Below are 23,024 nucleotides of genomic sequence, written 5' to 3'. Positions count from 1 at the left end.
GGTTTAGGCATTAATGAGGACAATAACATTTATCTGTGAGAACATGATCAGAGAATTAGCCCCAAAGAATGGACATTGAATGATGTATTTTATGATTCTCTGTAACAGAAAAGCACAACTGCACATCTCAAGAGAGCTAGTGCAAGTGTGCATTTTAGGAGGGGTGGGACTGAAGGCTTTGACTTCGCTTCATATCTAGTGAATGAGATTCTTTCATCTGCTGAGAAACCCTTGTCTGTGTTTTTCCTGTGGAATGTTGTTTCTGTTGTCTCAGTTATGGGAAATCTACTATAATGCAGACAGCAAGTGTGTAATGTCTTACCATAGAGTGAACAGTTTTTGTAATGTAACACTGGTCTATATTACAGAATTTCTTATATAGCTTTATGTTTCAAAGATTTATGCAATTTTAAAAAATGACTTTGAGGATTCTTCTGAAATAAAATACAAAACCAGCTCGTGATTTTCATAAAACTTTAATTCAATTGTTTCATTCAATACCATTAACAAAAGTACATAAGAACCTCTGTATGTGGTTCAACTGAAACCCAGTGATCCAAAGTTGAAATTAATTTAGTCTGTAATGTAATGTGCAGAGGCATAACACCCACCATGTCTCCAAAGCACAACAATTGATATCCTGATTCTTGCTTTTTTTCCTTTTTCTTTCTTTTTTTTTTTTTTTTAAACTGAATTTATAATACTCTCACCCTTTTTTTAAGTTAAATTTGTTTTGTTATATCTGAACTTTGAACTTTCACTAAGAAAAAAAAAGCACACATTACATACAGTATAGTTCAACCCACAGGTTTGGGATGCATATCAGTATTATTTCTACTAGAAAAGAAAGCCACCCTAAGATTGTTCTGAATATTTTGGCGGTTGGCTGGGAACAGAGGATACTTTTTTTTTCTTTTTTTTTTTTCTCCATTTCGTTTTGCTTGTTGTTTTTAGGCACCTTATTCTTACTTAATTCAATATTAGCAGATTGAGTTTCAAGGGAAAAAAGCAAAAATATGTGCAAGAAAAAAAAAACAGTATAAAAGAACTGCAGATATAAGATGCCACAAGGAATTCTGCACCTGGGAGACATTGCTTTAGTGGAGCATGTGAATACCAAAAAGGTATCTAAAGGCTCCAGATTGTTGAACGTAAATCCCATTAGATTAACTACTTCGACATTCACATACATCACACGCACAGTCGCACCATGCTTTCACTTAAGCTCTTCAGTAAAGCATTTTAAAACTGCTCAAAAAACCGAGCAGAGAAGAATCCTCAGTTTAAGCTCGCACATATGAGAAATAGGATCCTCCTTATGGAGGGAACTTTGCTTTGCTTTATGTGTTTTGTAGGAAAGCATACAGTAGTGGAAACTTGACATTGAAGCCATTTTAAGTTTCCATGGGTAAGGAGCAAAAATATACGAAAAAAAAAAAAAAAAATGGAGCGGATGCTCAAAGACATGCCAACAGTCACGTTCATTCATCCAGGCAAACTATTAGACAAATAACAGGTGCAGAATTCCAGACAAAGCAAAAATAAAAAGATAGGGACATAGACAGCCACACAATCATCACTCTGATTTAGAGAGACAAGGCCCTCAGAAACAAATACCTCCATTACACACTATAATCACTTCTAGGATACATCACACACGCACACACTCAGATATCCCATGTACGCTGCAGTGTGGAACTCTGTATCAAGTACATCATACATGGGAGGCAGGGAACTATGGAATGAGCAAAGTTCCCTCGCAGGTATCGATGGGGACAAAGATTACACATGCCAGTTGCTGTATGTGTGCGTATGTTTTGTGTATGAGTTGTGTGTACAAGCATGTGACAAATCAATTTCCCTTGTCCCCTGCTGTTGCCCTTTGAGACAGCGTCCCACCAACACCGAACAGGGCAGGCTCTATATTGCTCAGTCAATGACTCCAGGCTGGCGAGTCTTGCGCTCCACATTGAAGCCCTGTAACAGAGAGGATGTATTTAATTAATGCTGAGGCTTACATATCATGCTAATCTCAGTTCAACATTATTTTAATAATAATTTTAATCACTTTAATGGTGAAGTTTCAGGAAACTGTCATTATCTGTATGTGGTGGTAAAATATCAATATATCAATAACAATGTACAATATTTAGAATTATCTAAATTGTTGTGAGATTTGGCTCAACTGCCCACCTCAAATTATTTGAATTCAAATATGTATTAAAAGCTATTGTTCATTAGCAAACGTAGCTACTTCCAAAGTACAGAATGTGACATAAAAAACAACAAAAAACAAGAAAAGAGATAGCAAAGGCTTGTTTGTACCTTTGAATTGTCAGGACCACGGGGCTGTCTTACAATAACCAGGCGAGGAGCACTGGCATCATCAAGGGTAATGCTTTTCAGTCTGTTCACTAGGCGGTCAGGACGTGGAGTCACCACTGGTTTTGGCCCCTCACTGTAAATTTAAATACGCATTCAAAATCACCATTAGAGATTAGCCTTGTTGGCTACATACAGTATTGTTTAACTTTCTAAACCAGTTTAACTCAAATCTAAACCATGCATACAGTCTTCTGAGTGTTTACCTGACTCTGCGTACGTTGCAGGCACTACATTTTCCTGTGCGTTGATTGAGGACAACTGAGAACTCCACCTCATCCCCGGTCTGGAGCTCCAGGCCATCCTGTACTTCTTTTACATGGAAGAAAAGCTTCTTGCTCTCACCTACTTCATATGTGATGAAGCCAAACTGTGGACAACAAGAAAAAATAAATAAATTCAGGACCCTCAATTAGCAGCACTTCATTCCAGTGTAAACCTGTGCTATAATAACCATACTTCAACACTTATACAATGAGACTAAATAACTAATCTCTACCTGGTCTTTAACACACTCCACCATGGCTCTACGCTGGGGGACCACATTACAGGCCATCTTCTGTCCAGTCTGAGTTACTGTGCAAATCTGGAACTTGACAAGCTCTCCTTTCTGAAGACAATCAGCCTTGTTTGCCATGCCCATGATTCCAAAGGGATAATTCTGGCCTTTAGTTCCACCTGAAACAACCAAGAAGGGAGGAGGAATGATTTCATGGGAAAGTTAAGGTGATGAGAAACAGTTAGTGTACTAGTTCCATCATAAGTTGACACCAACCTTCCTCTGAGGTTTCAATAAGCCCTTGGTATTCTGTCTGGGACGGGTCCACACTGCGTAAGGGACGGATGACTTTCCCCATCATCACTGTTACACTAACATCATCACCGATGCCATTCACTGAAAAGAGGATTTCACACTTATTTGTAGGCATTCAAAACAACACTTCCATATCAACAAACATAAAACATGTCAGTGAAACAACTGAAAACAAAACTATCCCTACCTGCAGCCACTTTGGTAACCTTTTCAGCGCTGACTTTGTTTCCTTTTCCTTTAGAGAGAGTGTACTCCACTGTGTCACCAAGCTCCAAGTTGTCCAAGTCTCCACACATTTCACTGAAGAGTAAACAGAGATATAGTGAGACTGAGCCGTCAATCAGCTACTACTTTAATTAAAAATAAAAAAAGGCATCTTGGAACCTAAATCTCTACCTGTAGTGAAAGAAAATCTCCTGGTCATGATTTGCTGTCTCGATGAAGCCAAAGTTGTCCTTCAGTGTGGCAACAAATCCGTGCAGTCTCTTGGCATTGGAAGCATTTCGGTTGAGGACCCTGATGGAGACTGCACTCTGCTGGCCTGTTCTCTTCACTTCATTGATGGAGAACTCCACCTAGAGGGCAAATATATTAAAAGAGTCACACACGCAGGGTAGACAAAACAATCTGCAGCTTTGATTTAGTTACTTCAAAACTTGACATCCTGTAAACTGATAAGCTGGACTGTATAAGCAGCCTATGTTTGTTATTTTAATAAAGGCTTTACATATTGTTCACCCACTGCACCATCTTTATCAAATTTGCAAGCACAATTACTTAATGTTGAATCAGTCTGTAGATACCTTGTCTCCAGCCTGTGGGTGACATCCTCCCTCCAGATCCTTGGTATGGTATTGCACAGTGAGCTTCACTCCGCAGTCTTCATATGCAATCACTCCTTCCTCAGATTCCTACAGAGAGTGGAACAAATCAAACACATTACCTTCCATTAAGGAGCAACAGCGCTTAATGCAGCTGACCCCAGACAAGGTATAAACCCTGCTGAAAGTTTCTCAGCCACAATCAGTCCCTACTTTGGCTGAATGTCTCTTCAATGCTACACCCACTTTTCAAAAAACTGATGTTAACTCACTATGCCTCACATTAAAAAAAACACTGTTTAAAAGATTCAATCAGATCAGATGATTTGAGAGTATGTAGTATATTAGAAGATGGTGTGCAGATAGACTACACAAGCGTATGCAAGACACCAGAGTGTGTGCAATGCATCATTCTGTAGCAGCCTAGTTGGTTAGCATTAGTAGTCTACTGCAACAGCTCTGAGTTACAGCCTACAATGCAGGGCTGCATAATTACCCACAACTATTGTAGATTCAACTGGGAACAATTCTGCAATACTCATGATTTAGTCAGAATTTCTTGAACCATCCCAATTTACTGGTATCATGGCCACAGAAAATGGCATGGCTTGATCACAGAAAATTGGGAGACTTCATACTTTGTTACAACAGTCAGCAATCCGGATGACATTGCTGGCACTTCATACAGTTTATCTCACATTCCAAAAAAGGCAATTCAGTAATGAGACCACAGGGAAACTGTACTACTAAACTACTAAACAAAAAGAAGGTGCTGCTTAACCATTTAAGATAGGATGGAAATTATTGTACTTAAGACACTTAAGCTGTTCCCAAAAACCATACAAGCATTCAGGACTACGGTTTCATCATTAATTGTGCAGCCCTACATCTCACTGAATCAGCGATACAATGTTCGAGTCCATCTTCCTCAGAGTTAATTGGTGATCAAATACCATGCCGTTGACAATGGTAAAAAAAAATTTGGTGGGGTAAATTGGGGTCAGTGGCCTGCAAAAGACTAACCTTTTCTACAACTTTCCCCTTGAAAGACAGGAGAAACAGACACCCATTAGATAGCAAGTCTCATCAAAATTACACTTATGAATACAGTATTCTTACTCTGTATCATTTGTTAGTTGCTGACTTTTAGATTCACATCTAAAAGTTGTTAGGTCTAAGAATTGAATAATTACTTCTTAGACTGTATGTTAGTGAAATGTATTGACTATTGGTATGAATTTATGTAATCTAGAATAGGTGCTTCTTCATCATTTATTTGTGAGACTTTATTCGTGTTGCTTCATGCAGAAGGTCTCGGTCCTACCTTGTCTTTTTTCTAACCAACAAGGAGCATGAACAGGAAGGTCATTGGAGAAGAAAGCAAAGAGGAACATTAGAACTAAAACAAAAATTGGGTGGAGGGGTAGATAAAGTGGGCTGGGGGTTGACTATGAGACTGTTGGTTCTGAATGCACTGGGGGCAGATTTACGTACATGCGTTACCTTCTCCTTGTTCTTGTTGGGACTGGCGTTTTTGGCGGTGGCTGACATAATTTCCTTCTCCACCACACCAACAAAGCGCTGCTCAGACTGGGTATGGAAGGACACAGTGCCTTTGGGCAGCTTCTTGATGCGCACTGCATGGTTCCTCTGAGCTGACAGCATATCCTGGCAAGAACAAGACATTTACTTTAGTTTGTTATTCCTAAAATCATAACAATGTGTAACAAGTCAGAATACATAGTTTTGTGAAAATCTTATAAACAGGATTTACAGGCACAACAGTGAACTCCACTTCATCTGAGATGTGCAGTTGGCTCTCCTCCAGGACTTCACTGAAGTGAAAGAACATCCTAGCATCCCGATCCACACATTTAATGAAGCCAAAGCCATCACGTATAGCTGCAATCACCCCCTAGAATAAGATTAGGCGGCACGAGATTACAGTCTGTGATTGGAGTGGGCGTCCACATTAATTAAACTTAAGTGAATTCCTATATTCAGTCATCTCTCCCATGATGCATTACGTAAACATAACTGACCACGTCAATCATGATTCCGCACTGTTCTGTATTCCTCACCATTTCACGTGTCTCCTTGGTGAAGTTGAAGGTGTCTGGAAGGATGTCTATGTTGGTCGCCCTCTCCAGCTTGTCTCTACGGTCGGTGGAGATGTTGAACTGTATGTGGTCCCCTTCCAAAAGGGTCACCTTGGATTTGGTGTCCTTTTCCCCAAATGGCAGTTCCTTGTCACTGAAACCGATCCTGGCACTGATGCGTCCTGGAAGAGGGTCATTCTGTGGGTGCAGAAAGTTGGTGAGTAACAGATCCAAAGGCATCAAACATGTGCTAATTCAACTTGCCAGACTAGTAATCTACTTGCCTGGTTTTTGGTGGAAACCTTGGGAATAACCTTGGCGACTGTGCCTTCAAACTGCTCAATGCTAATATCCTCAAAGATGACTGTTCCTTGGGGGAGCAGTCTCACATCTGTGGCTACTTCTTTACCCTGAGGCCACAAGAACACATGGTTAACAGTTTTGTTACGGGGGAGTTCAGTCAGCTAATTAAAGAGTTACACAAGTCAAGGATGATTGGTCCATAGTTGCAATGCTTGAAGACACCTACATTTCTGTCTTTAATGGTGAACTCGACATCATCTCCAGCCTGCAGAGCCTCCAGATCACCCTTGAACTCACTGTAGTGAAAAAAGATCTCCTTCACCACGTCAGCCCTCTCAATGAATCCAAATGCCTCCTGAAAGACAACACAAGGTACAACAGAACAGGTACATCAACTAACCACCCAAAAATCAGAGACCAAAGGTGAGTCTTCAACAAATGAGATACAAGTTTAGACATGATGTAGCTTTATTACAAACACTTACCTTTGTAGCACACACCACACCCTGGCACCTCATTTGCTTTTTCTTCACCAGTTGAATATTACGAGCACTGACTGCTCCAGTACTGGAATACAGGAGAGATCAATGTAGAGCGCAACCTGGGAATTGTTTAAATAACAGTGGTGTGTGTAAAGTGTGTAAAGGCTCACTGCTTGTTGGTCTCCATATAAAAGCTGACTTTATCACCGGTGTCCAGGTGGATGTTACCCTCTACATCATCAGGAGTGTAGGTAAGGTAGAACACTTCCTGTGGAAAGTCACACAACTGTCAAGCTTTATTTTAAAAAGTTGTAGGACGGACTGGTTAACCCTAAAAACTATTTCATGTTCAAGATTAACGATAACATTAAATAATGTATATAAATGAAGGACAGATGTGCTGTGGAAGATTAAGCTGTCAAATGTTGTAGCTGGATTGAACACATGCAATCTTTGAGCTCTAGACTGCATGATCTTATATGACTGACATACATTATCATAACTCATAATGTGGAAAACAGATGTAAGTACACATTTGGCAAAACCAAGCTGAGGATGGAACAAATGAGTGTTGTCTGTACATTCTGGATGAGCAGATTGCAAAGACGTTTTGTATGTCATTGTTCAAGCATGTTGTAATTCAGCATTCGTCTCTTACCCCGTTTCTTTCATAGCAAACACTGCCGGTGGGCACCTGGCCAGGAGCAGACTTTCCATCCAAGTGCACTGGGATTGCTGAGACAACCTGCAGAAAAAGGGGGAAATTGCAAGGGAAGGAGGTTAACATGCTGCTTCACCAAACATAGCCAACTTACAACACTACTGGACATGTAATGGATGAAATGGCAGAATTTTGGAATGTCACAGTGACAAGTATATCAAGTTTTACAGATATGGAGCAGGTGGGAAGCGATCAGGTTCGCATGAGCATGATCATACTTCAGAGAAAAATGTGTATACACAGTCTGGCTGCTTAACAGTCTATAGTGTGTTCCCCAGATCAAGTTCTTCAGGGAATTAATCTGCATGAATGTGCGGCTTCATGGAGCAAGTGTAAACATAACAAGACAAGCGGCATCACTTGAATGTTATGAATTGCACATCACTGATGAGACAAGCACAAATGTCTTGCGTGGCACGCCTTTCCCTGCTGAGCTCAGCTTAATGAAGCACTTCACTGACTCTTTACACCAGTGTAGATCGGTAGATTTGTTTTTGTTTGCTAGAGAGACCATGTGAGCTATACTATTGGCTGTGAGCATTTACAGATAAATTAAATGGAATTACATTGACTATATTTGTTCAGCAGACATTGAATACCTCCAGCAAACATGCATTTTAGCAACAAAAAGCCAATTTAGAATTTAAATGCATTGCGAAGCTTTATGGGGAAAAAAAGCTGCTTTTTTTTTTTTACTTCAATACATGATTAGGGGGGGGAGGGTCAAATTTTGCAGTGTGCTTTACATGATTTACATCCAATGCCCAAAAACACAATGGGCCATACAAATGTTACGTTGACAGACAATGACAGAACCAAAAATAAAATGGTGTTCCTTAACTGGATGAATATAACCATGCAGCACAGTAAAGGGATAGGCGTGCAGGTCTGGCCCCACCTGGCCCGAGATGCGCTCCTCTGGCAGCACCTCTGGCTTTATCTTAAGCAGCTTCACTGCTATGGGCTTGCCAGTGCGCCTGTCAGAGGATACCTCAAACTCTACATCATCTGAGAAGAGAGAAGCAGAGGGAGAGCAAACAATTAACAAAACGTCAAAGTACACAGAGGGCATGTTAAGTTGAGGTAATGAAGCTCAAGTATTTTCCTTTTCTGCAAAAAGAATTCACATTACGTTAAGTATCTATGATTCATTCACTAGTTCAAGGGATCTCACCTCCTATTTTAAGCTCCTGCAGGTTACCATTGTACTGGGAGCAGTGGAAAAAGAGACGAGCCTGGCGTTCGGAGCACTGGATGAAACCGTAAGAAGTTAGAAGCTTCTCCACCACGCCTGTCTCTCTGATGCCAGGCCCTGTGCCGTTGGCGTACGCAGTGTGCCCATTATTATGGAGCATGCCTGGGTCAAAACTCATCTGGTGGGTGAAGAGGAGAAGCAATTGTTAAAAATACAATCGGTTAGTGGGTCAAAATGTTGCAGACAATTATAAAAAAAAAAAAAAAAAAAAAAAAAAAAAGGCCACAGTTTAATGCAGTGTTTGATGCCAACCTTAAAAACAAAAAAACACTTCAAAACATGCAATATAGCACACTTCAGAGGAAGTGGGGAGAAAGAGGCAAAAGTAAAGCTAGATTAGAGCTTTCTGGGGCTATCTGGCCATCGACAGCGGGGAAGCACATCATTGATAATGCCTTGACAGAATTTCAGGTTGATTCATACCGTTCACTGGAAAAAAAGGAAAAAAAAAAAAAAAGAAGATATTTCCTGGCTTCTTTCCAAGTATCATGCACTAAAAGCTACAATTCACTCTTAGTCCCAAATCATCAAAACACTCGCAAAAACCTGCAGTCATTACGTGCAATTCTGGTTTAAGAGATGTTAAACGTTCAAGAACTCTTCACCTGTCCTTACAAACCAACCAACCTGCACTTATACTGGAAAACCATTAAAAACGTCGACTTATCGAAAGCTGCAACAACACCTGGGTTAAACTCATTTTCCACACAACTACACACCATGCTGTTAGCAAACAAAAAAGTCACATAACAGCAGCTCGTGGGGCTGCTAAGTCAGTGTGGGCACCACCAAACATGCCCTCTTACTGATCTCTGATATAAGGGAGTCCGCTTGTGTTTTTTACTTCCTGGGTGCGGATGGCAAGAGACGGAGGAGGAGCGGGGAATAGGCATGGGACCGGTAGAGGTAGAGTGGGAAGAGCCAGTGTTGCGAGGCACTGGCGGTTCAGAAGAGCCTCTTTCCATTTCTGACACTGAGGATAGGACTTGGATATGCTGTTGGGAGGAGGCAACAGCTTTGAAAAGGAGTACAGTCAAATTCATTCAGCTTTAGTTTGGTCTTTTTAATTGTTCCGTTATCCAGATTTTTGGATGGTTGCTACCAAAGCTTGCTGTGATCCAGCAATAGAGTATAAAAACTGTACCCTCTATTTGACTTTGCTAATCTGCCCATATTTCATATTGACACCCAGTGTTTACCCATGAACAAATTTTTCCGAGGCCTACCATACACACACACACACACACACACACACTTACAGAGCAGTATACTCCATAATACTCCTGTGAACAAAGTTTCTAATATTTTAACTCAGCACAACCACCACCAATACTCAACCATTATGGAGATCCTGAAACCAACATACCAAGCAGAACAAACCAACTCAGGCAACTCAGTAACAACGGGTCTGCTACTGTGATAATCTCACATTTACAGTATCAATTGCTCAATTGCACAGATAAGCGTTAAAAAAAGTACTAGTGCACTGAGAGGAGAAGGCAGACTAAAAACTAAAAAAAGATTGCGCAGCCAGGTCAGGTGAAGTGGGGTTTAAATGCAGTGTCACAAATGTTACTAAAAGGTCAAGTAAAATAAAACTACTTTAAAAAAAAAAAAAAAAAAAAAGATGGAGAGAATCAGAAAATGCGAATGATAGGTCAAACAGCGGCGCATCTACAGTGGACAGAGTTGGTGATGGGTTATGGGGTTATGAGGGGGAGGAGGGGGGGTCCCAGAGCAGCCTCTTCTGTAAGGCCCTGTACTGCACTATAACAATGAGCTACTCTAACAAGACATTTAACGTGTAGGTCTTGGTTACATGTGCAGTAATTACTCTGAAACATTTGTGTTTTCATCATCATCGTGAGCAACTAGTATGTAGTTTAGGTTGTATTTGTGTTGCCTTGACTTAAAGTTATGTACCAGCATTAATGTAGCCCAACATGATTTGCCCGTGTCACGGCCGACTAAGATACCACTGGATCATTATGAGGAAAAAAAATGGGAGGGGGAATAAAAAAAAAAAAAAGTACTTCAAGGAATTGTGTAAGTCCCAACTAATTTCTGCAGTTTCATCAGTAGAGCACCCCTCACCCTGCAACAATATACCTGAGCAGAGGCTAGTCTCGGGAGCCCGAAAAGGGATGAAAGAGGTTAGGCCATTCACAGCAGAGAGATGCAGGGCAAGGTGGGTGGATGGGTGTTCGATGGGGGGTGGGAGTGGGGCACGTAGAAAAGAGGTGGGAAGGTGGAACTTACGGATCGGCCATATGGCGACAGGCTGAGTCCGACAGGGGATGTGCTGCTCAGGTCAGCGCTAACAAACGCGGTGGGTGGCGACGCAGGCAAGGTAAACTCAACAAAGCCTTTCCAGGGGCTGCCCATATTTTCCCATAAACTCGGACCAAACTTGCTTGAGCACTTGCTGAACTTGATTATTTGATTAATTCTTTTTTTTTTTTTTTTTTTTTTTTTGGTGGACTGTTAAGAACTATTTTTTATGCAACCACCCAATGATACACCTCTGGATGTCTGCAAGGGTGAAGAGAGGAAAAAACATAACGGGTAAGGCAGATAGGTCAGCCAGTGTGCCAAGTGTCACAAACAAAGGAAAAGGGCTGTGGGCTTTTATCCCCCAGGGAGGGAGCTGAAAAGGTTATAAATAAATTAAAAAAAAATCAGGGAGAATATGACTTTTAAAAAAAAACGATAGAAAGGTGCAGGCTGGGTGTGGGTATGCAATCAAATCTATCTCAAACTAAATTGAATGACAATTTTAACTGTTTGGAGGTGGTGACGGTTCAGTTTGACGAATTCCCAGCTGATTTATGTGAAGTTTAAAAAAAAAAAAAAAAAGGGTATCTTTAACAAACGGCAATGTAGAGGTCACTGACATGACAAAATCCAATCTTAAACTTGGCATCAATTATTGCACTCATTCCACATTATAAAGTGGATAATCACGTGCTAAGAACAATGAACATACAAGATTCATATCTACCCGAGGATTGCAGCAGCTGATTTCAATAATATTCCTGATGTTTGAAGACATGCTAATCAGTGAAATCAGCTGCCGCAAAACAAATCACTGATTGATGAGGCCACAAAATCCAGACAATGTTTCAATACGAGCCATTTTAAAAATGGTAGAGCATGTTAGATGATTTTTTTTTTTTTTTTAATCAAACCAGGAGGACACTGTTATTTGTGTTCAGTGATTAAAAGAAAACAACCTCTGCATCGCTGCCCAAAATCTGTTCAGCTGGCCAAACTGAATCAGAATTTAGTCCTTCATAATCTGTGTTTGTACATCTGGAAATTAGGGCAAAGTGAAACTGGCCAATTACAGATCTTCAATTGAATCTGAATTACAATATTTGATGTTGTGTTATATGTGAATTCTCAAACTTTTTGCAGGGAGAAAAAAACATTCAGTATATTGGGGGACGTAAATCATTCAAAATAGGACAAAAATCATATGTGACTAAATTAAAAACTCCAAAAGACATTAATATGTTGATATTAACATGAAAGGTCTCATGTTATGAAGGGATGGACTGAGACCCACCTTTAATAGTCGTCTTGAATCTTGTGGTTCTCAGGATCTCGATGACTATGCAGTTCCTGCAGATCTCTTCACGCACACAGTTGAACACACACACACACACACACACACGCACACACACACTTGTTACAAGTTTCTGGCACAAGTTCTAGATGGTTGCATAAAGCAAAAAGGGGGAGAAATCTAGCGCAAAAAGGCAAAGCAGGTGCAATAACACTGCTTAGAAAAAATACAATGAAAACAGTGGGAGAGTAGAATGGGGATAAGATGGGGGTACTATGGGGGAAAAAAAAAACTAGCAGACAGCAGCCCACTCCACACCCCGGTGGTGAGACGGTGGTGTGGTGAGGATGAGGAGGGCTAGGAGCAGCGTTGGGACGTGTGCTTTGTCAAAGCTGTTGAGTAGGCACAAACTTCTGGTTTCAGATCAGCTATTGTCTTCTCAAAATATGCTTGGGCATTGGATTGCTTCTCTTCTGCGTGTTTCAATTGGGCTGATGTGTCTTCTTTGGCCGTTTCAGGATGAAGTGATCCTTTTTTTTCCCACGTGTCTTCGGTGTTGCAACTTTGCTTGTTTTGGGAGGTTTCTCTTCAGTTTCTTTGTTATGATCTGAACTTGAAGCAGTTGCGGATGGTACAAAAATTCAGTTCCGTTTCACTTCATACTGTTGAGAGAAAGTAGATTTGGTTAGCTAAGCAGACCTGATCACTCTGATTTCAACTTTTGATGATCAACAACAACTTTACAGATTAAAACTTTAGATTTAACACAAAAGTCAAGAAGCCCAAAGTGAGTGCAGTGAGGCAGAGAAATTGAATTACACCATCAACTGATGAGAATTTCACATTCTCTGTCACATGAAAAACAGAAACACCACTGAGGACCAATGACCTCAAGTCTTTCTGAGAACATTAGATTCTTTGCCCCCAGACTCACAAGTATAAAAATAGGGTTTCCTCAGATGCCTCTGGATACAGCCCACAATGCCAGGCAGCTGACTAGATGCAGCAGGCAAGAGCTGTGGATCAACAAGTCCTTGTGCATACCTTCATGATATTTATGGCACCGTTTCTGACTAGAGCCCTCTGTTTTGTCATTCATCTGTTTTACACATTTATTGTAGACATGTAGTGCGCAGGTGAGGCCAAACTAACAAACAAAACTCATAAAATCTCCATCAGTAGGTTAGAGCAGAGTGTTGTTGACCAAAATACACTGCTTTGTAAACAAGTAGTAAAGTGAGCCAAACAGGGACACATGATATCTATTCTGCTGTAGCTGTGTTGCAATGACTTCCAGTATGTGTGCTTCCAGGAAGATTAAAATATAATGTTGTGAAAATGCTCAAATGGAGTTCCTTGAAACAGAGAGGGGGTTCTGTTCTTGAATGGGTCTTCTTGGTATTAATATCCAAATGGCAAATCCAGATTAACCAACAAACACAGTTGCGTTTTGTTTTCATTTTATAACACTGGGATAAATATTAGACCCGCAGGAACTAAAGCTGTACATCCCAGTGGTAGTACAAACAAAGGGGTCAGTTATCGCCAGATGGATTGGTTAAGTAGGTTAAAGGTTATGAGCAGTGAAAAGACACGGCTCCTCTGTGAAAACAACCTTGGAGGCCATGGGTTTTTCTGCTCCCCTTTTTAGCTTTTGGTGACGCAGAAAAGTGGAGGAAAAAAGCCGTCCACCCACTAAAACACCAGCGCCGATTGGCCGTTTCAACACTTCCTGATGAGTATTTAACTACCGTTTATCCCGGTAATCATTAAACAACAAACACTAGACGCCAAAACACGTTGCCCCAGTTACGACCAAATGGCTAAAAAAACGCAGGAAAAAAAGGGTCTTCTCCACGACGGTGCCACTCCTCGTCTGGGCCCGAACAACAACCACTCTGACAGGAGTCACCATGTGACTTCCCAGCAGTCCGCCATCCTCAGCTGGAGCTGCTAACACGGCCTGATCCACATCCAGCACGTTGCGGCATGCCCCGCTATCGAAAACGTCACATCTAAGCTAGCCAGCTCATTTCTAAAAACACGTCCAACTCTTCAAATCAGTACCGCAGCAATTTAAGGTGGTTAACATGTCGCTTTTAGCGGATCACACGATCATAACAGCACAGTCGAGCATGAATTTAAGCATAAAAGGGGCTGTCTTGATGACCTTGTGTGAGCAAACAGAGGCACACAGATTAGCATCTCGCTAACGCTGTTGGTCGTAAACAGCCACGGTACCTGCGGGCGTTTCCGACGGGTCTATGGAAATGAATTCACTGCGACAATGTCATTACGACACGGGTCAGCTCACATTAGCACACAGTGCGCTTTTAAGTATTTGGTCGTTATGGTTAATGACAGGTATGGGGGCTTTGAGTGATCAGAAACTTCACGGAAAGTACTCCGATCGTCACCTACGGCGACACAAAGATCCATCCACTGCACGTTTCATGGTTCATCCTTTAATATGTACACGTTAGCAATTATGTCTGCTCCCTCCACGCGATGGAAGAATAGTGACATTTAGTTAAAGTGTGCCAGGCCGATTATTAAGCATTCATCATGTTTGACACAACAGCGGAGTTTGGAAAACGTGGATATGAAAGTGGCTAACCGACTATACGACCACACCTTAGAAACACACTTTATTACACGAAGTGTGTACACGTGCAGACAACCCAGGTCTAAATAAAACTTTCACCCATCCTCTAGTCTGTCCTCTTTGTACACAGATAACGGGAAAATATCGTTACCGGTGCTAACGGCACGAGGACGGGACAACAAAGAAACTGCCACAACACAAGCTCGAGTTCAATTCTACATAATTACTGCATGTCTCACTAAACATTTTAACACGACAATGTTGTACAAGTGCCGACTCTTGAAGTACATTTTGGGGTATTGGAATTAATACGTGTTTAATTCTACCGTTCTCGATGCTAAGCGGCTAACTTCCAGTGTGCTATGATTTACGGTGAGGAGAAACACGGCTGCCCGCACTAAGGCCCGAGCTCTGCGTAGGACTAAAACGCTCAATAACGTTAATTTTTCTAATCCCACTGCACAAGAAAGAGAACATGGCATGTTGGCACATCCCAAAAATAGTTTAAATGGTTCAATAAACTGGTATATTTATGAAAAAACTCACCCCAACAGCTTTCAGCACTGTCACCAGCGCCGCTAGAAGCAGCACGGCACATTACGTAGTGATTAACAGGCGGCTATCGCGATATTTGACAACGTTAAGACGACCAGAGAGTCTAAGAGCAGAGAGTGACTCCGCTGCACAGGTGAAGATGAGTTGTCTCAATCATCAATCGGTGTACAGTTTGAGTACACAATAATGGTAATAGTTTCATCTATCTCCTTATGTGGGCTCGAAAGGAGACAAATAAAAAGTCACACAGTCGTGTCACTGAAAATATCGCAGTGTGCATTTGTCTTTGAACAGTTTCAGACTACTGGATTTTAGTTTCAATTCTATTCAACAGGCTGCATTGGCATGGCATAGCTATGTGTACGCCAAATAGCCTGTATGATGAGGTTCAATCTAGATAGATAGAGAGATAGATAGATAGATATTACTAAATATAGGCTACTCAAAAAATACTCAAAAGTTGTACTAACAAAACATAAAAATAGACTACTCGATGTTTTTTTTTGTTTGGTCGGGCTCCACAGATATCAGACACACTCTTGATGTTGATCATTAGACTACTGTCACTTTCATGCGAAACCTAGTTTGTTCAAAATGTAATTTGAGGTTTCCAAGGAAATCATAGCTATGTCATGATTGATGTTTGTGTCACATTTGTGTAAGTGCAAGTGATGAGTGGTTAGTGTGGTTTCATCTGGTGTGCACGGAAATTGATCACTAACCAAAAGCCTTGTGGGGAAACCAAATGAAAGAAGGCTAAAAAGGAAGCGAAAAAGCCGGCTGCAATAAAAATGCAGTAAGGAGGATTTCAGCGCTCTCTTTGATGGCTCGAGTCTGAGTTTGTGAAGTAGCTGGACTCTGAGCACCTGATCTCCGATCTTGCAAAATAAAAGGCAAGAAGGAAGAACCAGGAATAGTAAGAACTATTCTGTCTGTGTATAGTATTATCTGATGTGATTGGGTTGTGATTGAGTGATCAGAAAAAATACTAATCCAGCTTTGATGTGCGCTGTAGTATCTAAAAAATAACTAAAAGATATAACACCTAAAAAAAGAAGAATAACCAGTTTTATTGTCATTGCTGGTAAATCGAAAAGTCACTTTGTATTCATTATTAAGACATTCTCCGCATCCTGCTGTGTGTGTTTTATTATAAGACATCAGCTGCTGCAGGGCGCATTGCTGACAGTCTATTTACGTGGAAGATCACTCTGCACATCTTTGCTCTCTCCTTGTTTTGTAGGCTAGATAAGTCTACTACACTAGTATACTGCTGAATCAGGCTGTATTAAAGATAAATAAAGGAATAAGAAGGATTAACTTTAACTGTGAGGAAGAAATACCACAAATGATGAGTATATTACTGCAAAACCACTGCAATGAAAGAAAAACTAATTGAAAAAAACTAATATGAATTCAATTTATGTAAAATCTGATTAAACACTCGCACACGCACACGCACATGCTTGCGTCATTGATGGTCAAACCGAGGCTATATAAGGTCAGCAGAACATTCTGATCTCTCTCTTTGCATCTGTACTTGGACACGAGTTGACCTTGTTGCAAAGCTTAGAAAACACTGGAAGTGATCTCTTGGAAGCGCTGAAAGGAGTTCAAAAGCTGAAAGGCTGATCTCTTTGGACACAACTACTTGGACAAACTACTTGGATCTCTAAACTTCACTGAACAAGTTGAAAATGGCCTGCGTTGGAGTCTCCATCCGTGGTCCATCTCGTGGGGACGCCCATGAGATGGACTACGGCCGGGCAGGTAAGATCAATTTAAAATTCATATTTTACTTTTTGATTTATTCATTATTTATCTCCGAAAATTCTTTGGAAGCAATCTTAAAGTAACAATGATTGTGATTTTTGTAGTTTAAAGGAGGATAGTTCACATCATGTAATTGGGCCTATATTGGAAAAACACAAATTTAGTGAAAACAGACAGTTATTCGACGATTTCTCCGTGTAAAATGATTATTTGTTGGAAAAAATGCATGAAGTTTCCCGGGAAAGGTGTGGAATGTGTTAACAATCCATGTAGTGATTTGAAACACTCTTATTTTGGTTTCAATGCATCAATTTGTCCAAAATTTGCATTGAATTTTTGGAAAAAAGATGGCGACTGGGCCAAATTTCATAAAATGCCAAAAATCAGTTTTTCTTGCTCACCATGGAGACGATGGAACTATGAGCTCGTGACGACAGAACGTCAGGACGTACAGGTGTAAACACACCTGGACCCAGTTCTTCTAATGAGAAACTCTGAGCTGATAGTTTTGATTGTTGAAGCTTAATTGGCTTAAAATGTATCCACAGCTAAATAATTGAGTCATTTACATTTCAAAGTTGAGTGGTTTATGTTGTTATTTTATTCTCTTCTATTCTTTGCTGGTTCTCCTGGTTCGGCATCTCATTGCGTATTTATACTTATTTACAATATGATATTTATTGCGTGTGTTATGTTACTGATGTCCCTTAAATGTTCTGCTAGGGCAAAATAAATAGCTTTATCCAACGCACGTGCACAAGAGTCAGTTATTGGCCTATTAATATATTGATCAGTTTTTCTCGTGATCCGTGTCTGAAGCAGTAGTTCATTCGCCACCTTGATCGCGTACCTCTCCATTTTCTCATTAATCCCGCTATCCCATGTTCCCTTTGCTTTAATTTTCGTATAAAGAAGGATTTGGAGCATGACTGTAGGCTGGAAATCTGAATCCAGATGAAAAAAAAGGTGGATACACCCGCGCGTAAAAGCGCAAGGCCCACAGGGAGCTCCTAGTGCCCTCATTAATCAGCTATAGAGCAGGGTTCATGTGCGCCTTATAATTACAATAACAGTGAGAAACAGTGTTGCTACATGATTACATTTATGGGTTTTTTTTACTGTGGCTTTATGAATAGTATTTAACATCTGCCTTGATTTTTGTCGAGTCATCACATACTGCAGTATTGTCTCTTACATTAAATGTTGTATCATTGTTACAATCTTTGGATTGACAGAAATGTTGTCCAAAGTTCCTCATCACAGAGCTTAGTCAGAATGGTGCAATCCTTCATTTACTTTGCAGCAACTTTCAGTGTCTTTTTTCATCCAAAACATATTCACATGAGGTTTGATGATATGTCCAGTGAGGTCATATTTGCTTTATGTTTGTATTTTTCCTGATTTAACTTAATTCTTTGTTATTTAGTCCCAAACATTTGATGTTATGTTTCATTGATAGACATGTCTCAGACTTTAAATCAAGTTCTCATGTATCTCTTTTCCCCTCAGGCACCCCCATTCGGCTGTTCATCATTGAGCGTCCTGCAGAAGACCGCCTCCCAGATGTCATCAGGATCCTGGACCATGATGACAACGTCGTGATTCCAGACTACGTCTCTTCTGACGAGGAGGACAGGGAGGTTGAGGTAGGTATTGCTATTCCTCTTCTTTCCTCTGACGAAGAAGAAGACATGGAAATGGACGACCGTCTGAGTGTGGCCAGTGAGGAAGAGGAGGATGAAGATGACGTTGACATCGAGGACTGGACCATTGAGGATTCCGGATACGAGAGTCTCCTCAAGGATGAAGAGGATTCAGAGGATGAGGACTACCCTCCTCTTCGTGCTGGTCCCCCAGTTGCTGGTCCCCCAGTTGCTGGTCCTCTGGTTGCTGGTCCTCTGGTTGCTAGTCCTCTTGTTGCTGGTCCTCCGGTTGCTGTTCCTCCGGAGTGTGCTCCTTCCACCTCCAGCCTCAGCTCGTCCACCAAGAGGAGCAGAGAAGACACCGACTTGGAGGAAGTGACTGCTAAGCGCCCGAGGTGGAACTTCGAGGAAGTCCCTCACGACTCAGCTCCCTCAACCAGCACCTCTTCAAGCAGTGGCAGGGATGAGAGCTACATGTACTCGGAACCTTCGACCTCCTCTGGCCTGAGACACCGAAGATTCTGGGACGGTCCTTTTGGGATCCTGTGGAGGGCTGATGACAGCGACTCTGACTAGGACTGCCAGCCCTGGACACAGGAAACAGGACCAGAAACTGGAAATACTTTTCATCTGGCAGAGCAGTTGATGCCCAGTCTTAGTGTCTGGAGACATCATCCTGTAACAGGACGCTTTTAATTTATTTCCTTTAATAATAATTAATATGACACTTAAATACACTGCACTTATATCCAAAGCACTTTACAATGCTGCTAACTCTCATTACCTCATTCATACACAAACTGATGGCAGCAAGCTACCATGTGAGGCACTGGATTAACATCTGACTCAGTGTCTTTCCCAAAGACGTCCACATTTGGACAGGAGGAGTTGGGGATTGAACCAACAAGCCAACAGCTGATCGGTGTCTTTTGCTCTTTAGCCGGAGGACAAACAGACTGTCCCGGGTGTGTCGTGTCTTTGCTGATGTTGCCGATGTTCCTCTGCCGGCGACTGGCACACACAGCATCCAGGTCCAAGAGCACAGCTCCCACGATCTCTGTGCTCTGTTTACCACCTGGGCCAAGTCTTTGCTTTTCTGTGCTGTGCAGCTGGCATCGCACATTGTTGACAAAGGATTTGTGTTGCTGTAAAAGTTAACTAGCAGCTGAGAGAGGAAATCGCCTCGTTTAAGTTTACAGTCTTTGTTGTGTTTTTTTTACAAGGTGGGAGGTGTTTTGGGACTACATGAGTTCTGGATTCCCAGATGGCCTTGATGTGAGCGAGTATAATCTTCTAAAAGTACTTTATAATAACCTGGGTCATGGTACAATGGTGGTGAATTTGAGGCAAGTAGGGACTACAGTTTATTGTAAGGAAAGGTTGAAGATGTTGGTGAACACCCCCATTAGTCGGTTAACGCATGACTTCAGTGTGCAGCTCAACATCATGTCTGCTGCTTTGGAGATACTGATTCTCCTCAGAGTGGATTTCACTTGATGGGGCAGAAAAGTGCATGTTCCTTCTTGTGCAGGATCATTTGAGCCTTCACTGTTCTAAGTGCAAAGATCTGGTTAAGGGTTTCGGGAAGTGTGATGTCACGACTGACGTGTGGGGTTCTGCACTTGTAATCCGTTATGGATTTAATACCTCTCCACACACTGCGGGGGTTGTCGTTGTGTGTAAAGTGCTTCTTAAAGTCCATCTGGGCATTTTTGTTGGCCAGTATGTCACTTGAATGCAGTTTTTATTCAACTTTTTTTTTCAAACTGAGCTTTAGGTTTCTACACAAGAGGTAAGTTAATAATTAATGTCAATATTAACAATATTAAATGTCCTGCAGTGGTATTAATATCACTCACTGGTTATCCAGAGATGATTTATTTCACTCACTCTGTTATACTTTGATGTTTTCGTTAATAGATTTGATTTTAGTGATTACTCACACTTGTATTTTGATTTTGATTTTTTTTTTTTTAAAGAAGAGGACGAGGACCGTCCCGACCTGACCTGCACAGAGGAAGTTTTCACTAATTTCTTCTTCTGTGCTGGTGGGATTGGGAAGCTCCTCACATGCACGCACGCACGTACACAAATATACACACACAGACACGCAGGTATTTTTCTCTAGCTGGATGGTACTAACTCAGTGATTGTACAGTACCAGTCAAACGTTTGAAGACACTTTCTCATTCACATCAATGAGAAAGTGTGTTCAAACTTTTGACTGGTACTGTATATCTTATTGAGTCTCGTACTTCTAATTTTTACTACCTAAAATACCTCTGAGTACAGTAACACTCAGGAGGACAGGGACCATCCCAACCCAACCTGCACAGAGGAAGCTGTCACCATTTGCTCCTTCTGTGTTAGTGGGTTTAGGAAGCTCCTCACTCACACAGTTTAAAGTATTAAATTTAAATTTTAAAGTGTTTAAACTTTAACAATGTCACATGCAATACAGCATGTTACTGTATTTTTATCTCCTGAGTCGTGCCATCAATGTAAAACATTTAAAACAAACTTTCTAAATATTTCTTTATAATCTGCAACAGTGTGATAATCTTTAATTTTTTTATGTCATTTTGAATACTTTGGTAAATATACATTAAGTATAATGTGTAATTTGAATAATACTACATGTTGATATTACAAATGTTGTAATACTGATCAGGATATGAACTTTCAACCCTTACATACTATTCATATTCTGACCCATAATTAGTGTCTACACCAATTCACATTCATAAATTCCCCCATCAGTCATTAATCAATGTTTGATGAATCCTTGTGTGAAAAAAGATATTCACACTCACTTTTTTATGGTCCAGGGAACATTTTCTAGAATATGATGAGTATAACAACACGTTTGATGTACTCTTTGTTATTTGAAAGTAACTGGAAGTTGTTTTCACATGTTCTGGTAGTGGGCTCCAGTGGTCGGATTTTGGAAGATGATCACTTGTAACCTCTCCAAGGTGTTTAAAGTCAAGTTGCCTTGCTTGTCTGCTGCACTCAGTCTGAATGACTTGTCAAATGTTGACCTGACCTTAATTAATTAAGTTACTTATTTATTTTCATTTTTATTTATGTTTCCTTTTAGTGAAATGTGAAAATTGTATTATTGCAATATTTGTACATTTTCTATGTATATATATATATATATATATATATATATATATATATATATATATATATTGTAAATGTATATTCTTTTCAATAAAGTAAAAATGTGATCACAAAAAGAAATGGTTATTACTGTTAATAAATCAAACATTCACTCCTATTGTTCATATATGTCACTGTTTTATAATTTGACTGGTTTGTTATTAAATTCAATAAAATCACATCTGAAATGGTAATTGTGACATCCTCTACCCTCAATGATGTTAAAGTTACAAAAAGCTTCTTAAATACTGAATCAACTGCAGGTATCATCATATTTGTTCGGGTGTGTTTCAACAAGCAGGTTTACTGAGATATGACCACAGACCACCATTTGATGATTTTTGCGGTCATTATGTTAATTAAGGATGGAATTATACTAGTGAAAACAAACAATTCCCATTTTTGCTGTGGAGCCCCTGGAACCCCTTCAAGTAACCCTGGGTGTCCGCCAGACCCATACAAAACATATACAAGAAATATTTTTATGCCCCACTAGGTGTCACTGTTGTTGTGGGAGGACATATTTAAAAGCCAACACTGCACTGCCACTGAACCATTGACAGTGACTGTTCTCCTCCTACATTAAAGTCTCTGAGGCCACACGTTGCAGTCTGAGGGTGTTTCAGGAATGGAGTCCATCGGAGGGGAAATGTCATTTGAGGCCATAATGCCTCTCAAGTCGTATTCCTGAAGAATTTACGTATTTACCCTGTAAAAGAAGTGTCGGGAATTTTGAGGCTGAAGAAAGACCATGCATTTGTTTTCTGCAATTCCGATAGTGAACCAATATTTCATTAGTTTTTTCACAGTGTTCATTCATTTTATTTTGGTTAGATAT

The 23,024-nt window shown here is 40.6% G+C and overlaps 1 protein-coding gene across 6 annotated transcripts; it reads right to left on the bottom strand.

Moving 5' to 3' along the window:
* Positions 1-460: 460 nt before the first annotated feature.
* On the bottom strand, positions 461-15,651 carry csde1 (cold shock domain containing E1, RNA-binding). Of its 6 annotated transcripts, none has more exons than XM_053316956.1 (21): positions 15,597-15,651; positions 12,446-13,107; positions 11,137-11,409; positions 8,797-8,995; positions 8,464-8,630; positions 7,560-7,646; positions 7,072-7,169; positions 6,905-6,986; positions 6,646-6,774; positions 6,401-6,526; positions 6,099-6,314; positions 5,792-5,932; positions 5,512-5,685; positions 4,000-4,107; positions 3,593-3,771; positions 3,384-3,496; positions 3,158-3,277; positions 2,882-3,060; positions 2,589-2,752; positions 2,326-2,458; positions 461-1,977 (listed from the first exon to the last, which is right to left on the bottom strand). In XM_053316956.1, the coding sequence occupies exons 3-21, from the start codon at positions 11,260-11,262 to the stop codon at positions 1,930-1,932; spliced, it is 2,589 nt and encodes an 862-aa protein (XP_053172931.1). In that variant the 5' UTR covers positions 11,263-11,409; positions 12,446-13,107; positions 15,597-15,651; the 3' UTR covers positions 461-1,929. The 6 variants fall into 6 exon arrangements, with proteins under 6 accessions (XP_053172931.1, XP_053172932.1, XP_053172933.1 ...); XM_053316957.1 differs by having other exon boundaries at positions 5,521-5,685; XM_053316958.1 differs by having other exon boundaries at positions 8,521-8,630.
* Between the last annotated feature and the right edge of the window lie 7,373 nt (positions 15,652-23,024).

This window comes from Scomber japonicus, chromosome 4 (assembly GCF_027409825.1).
Source record: "Scomber japonicus isolate fScoJap1 chromosome 4, fScoJap1.pri, whole genome shotgun sequence".
Taxonomy (NCBI): domain Eukaryota; kingdom Metazoa; phylum Chordata; class Actinopteri; order Scombriformes; family Scombridae; genus Scomber; species Scomber japonicus.
This window is presented reverse-complemented; position numbering and strand designations above follow the sequence as displayed.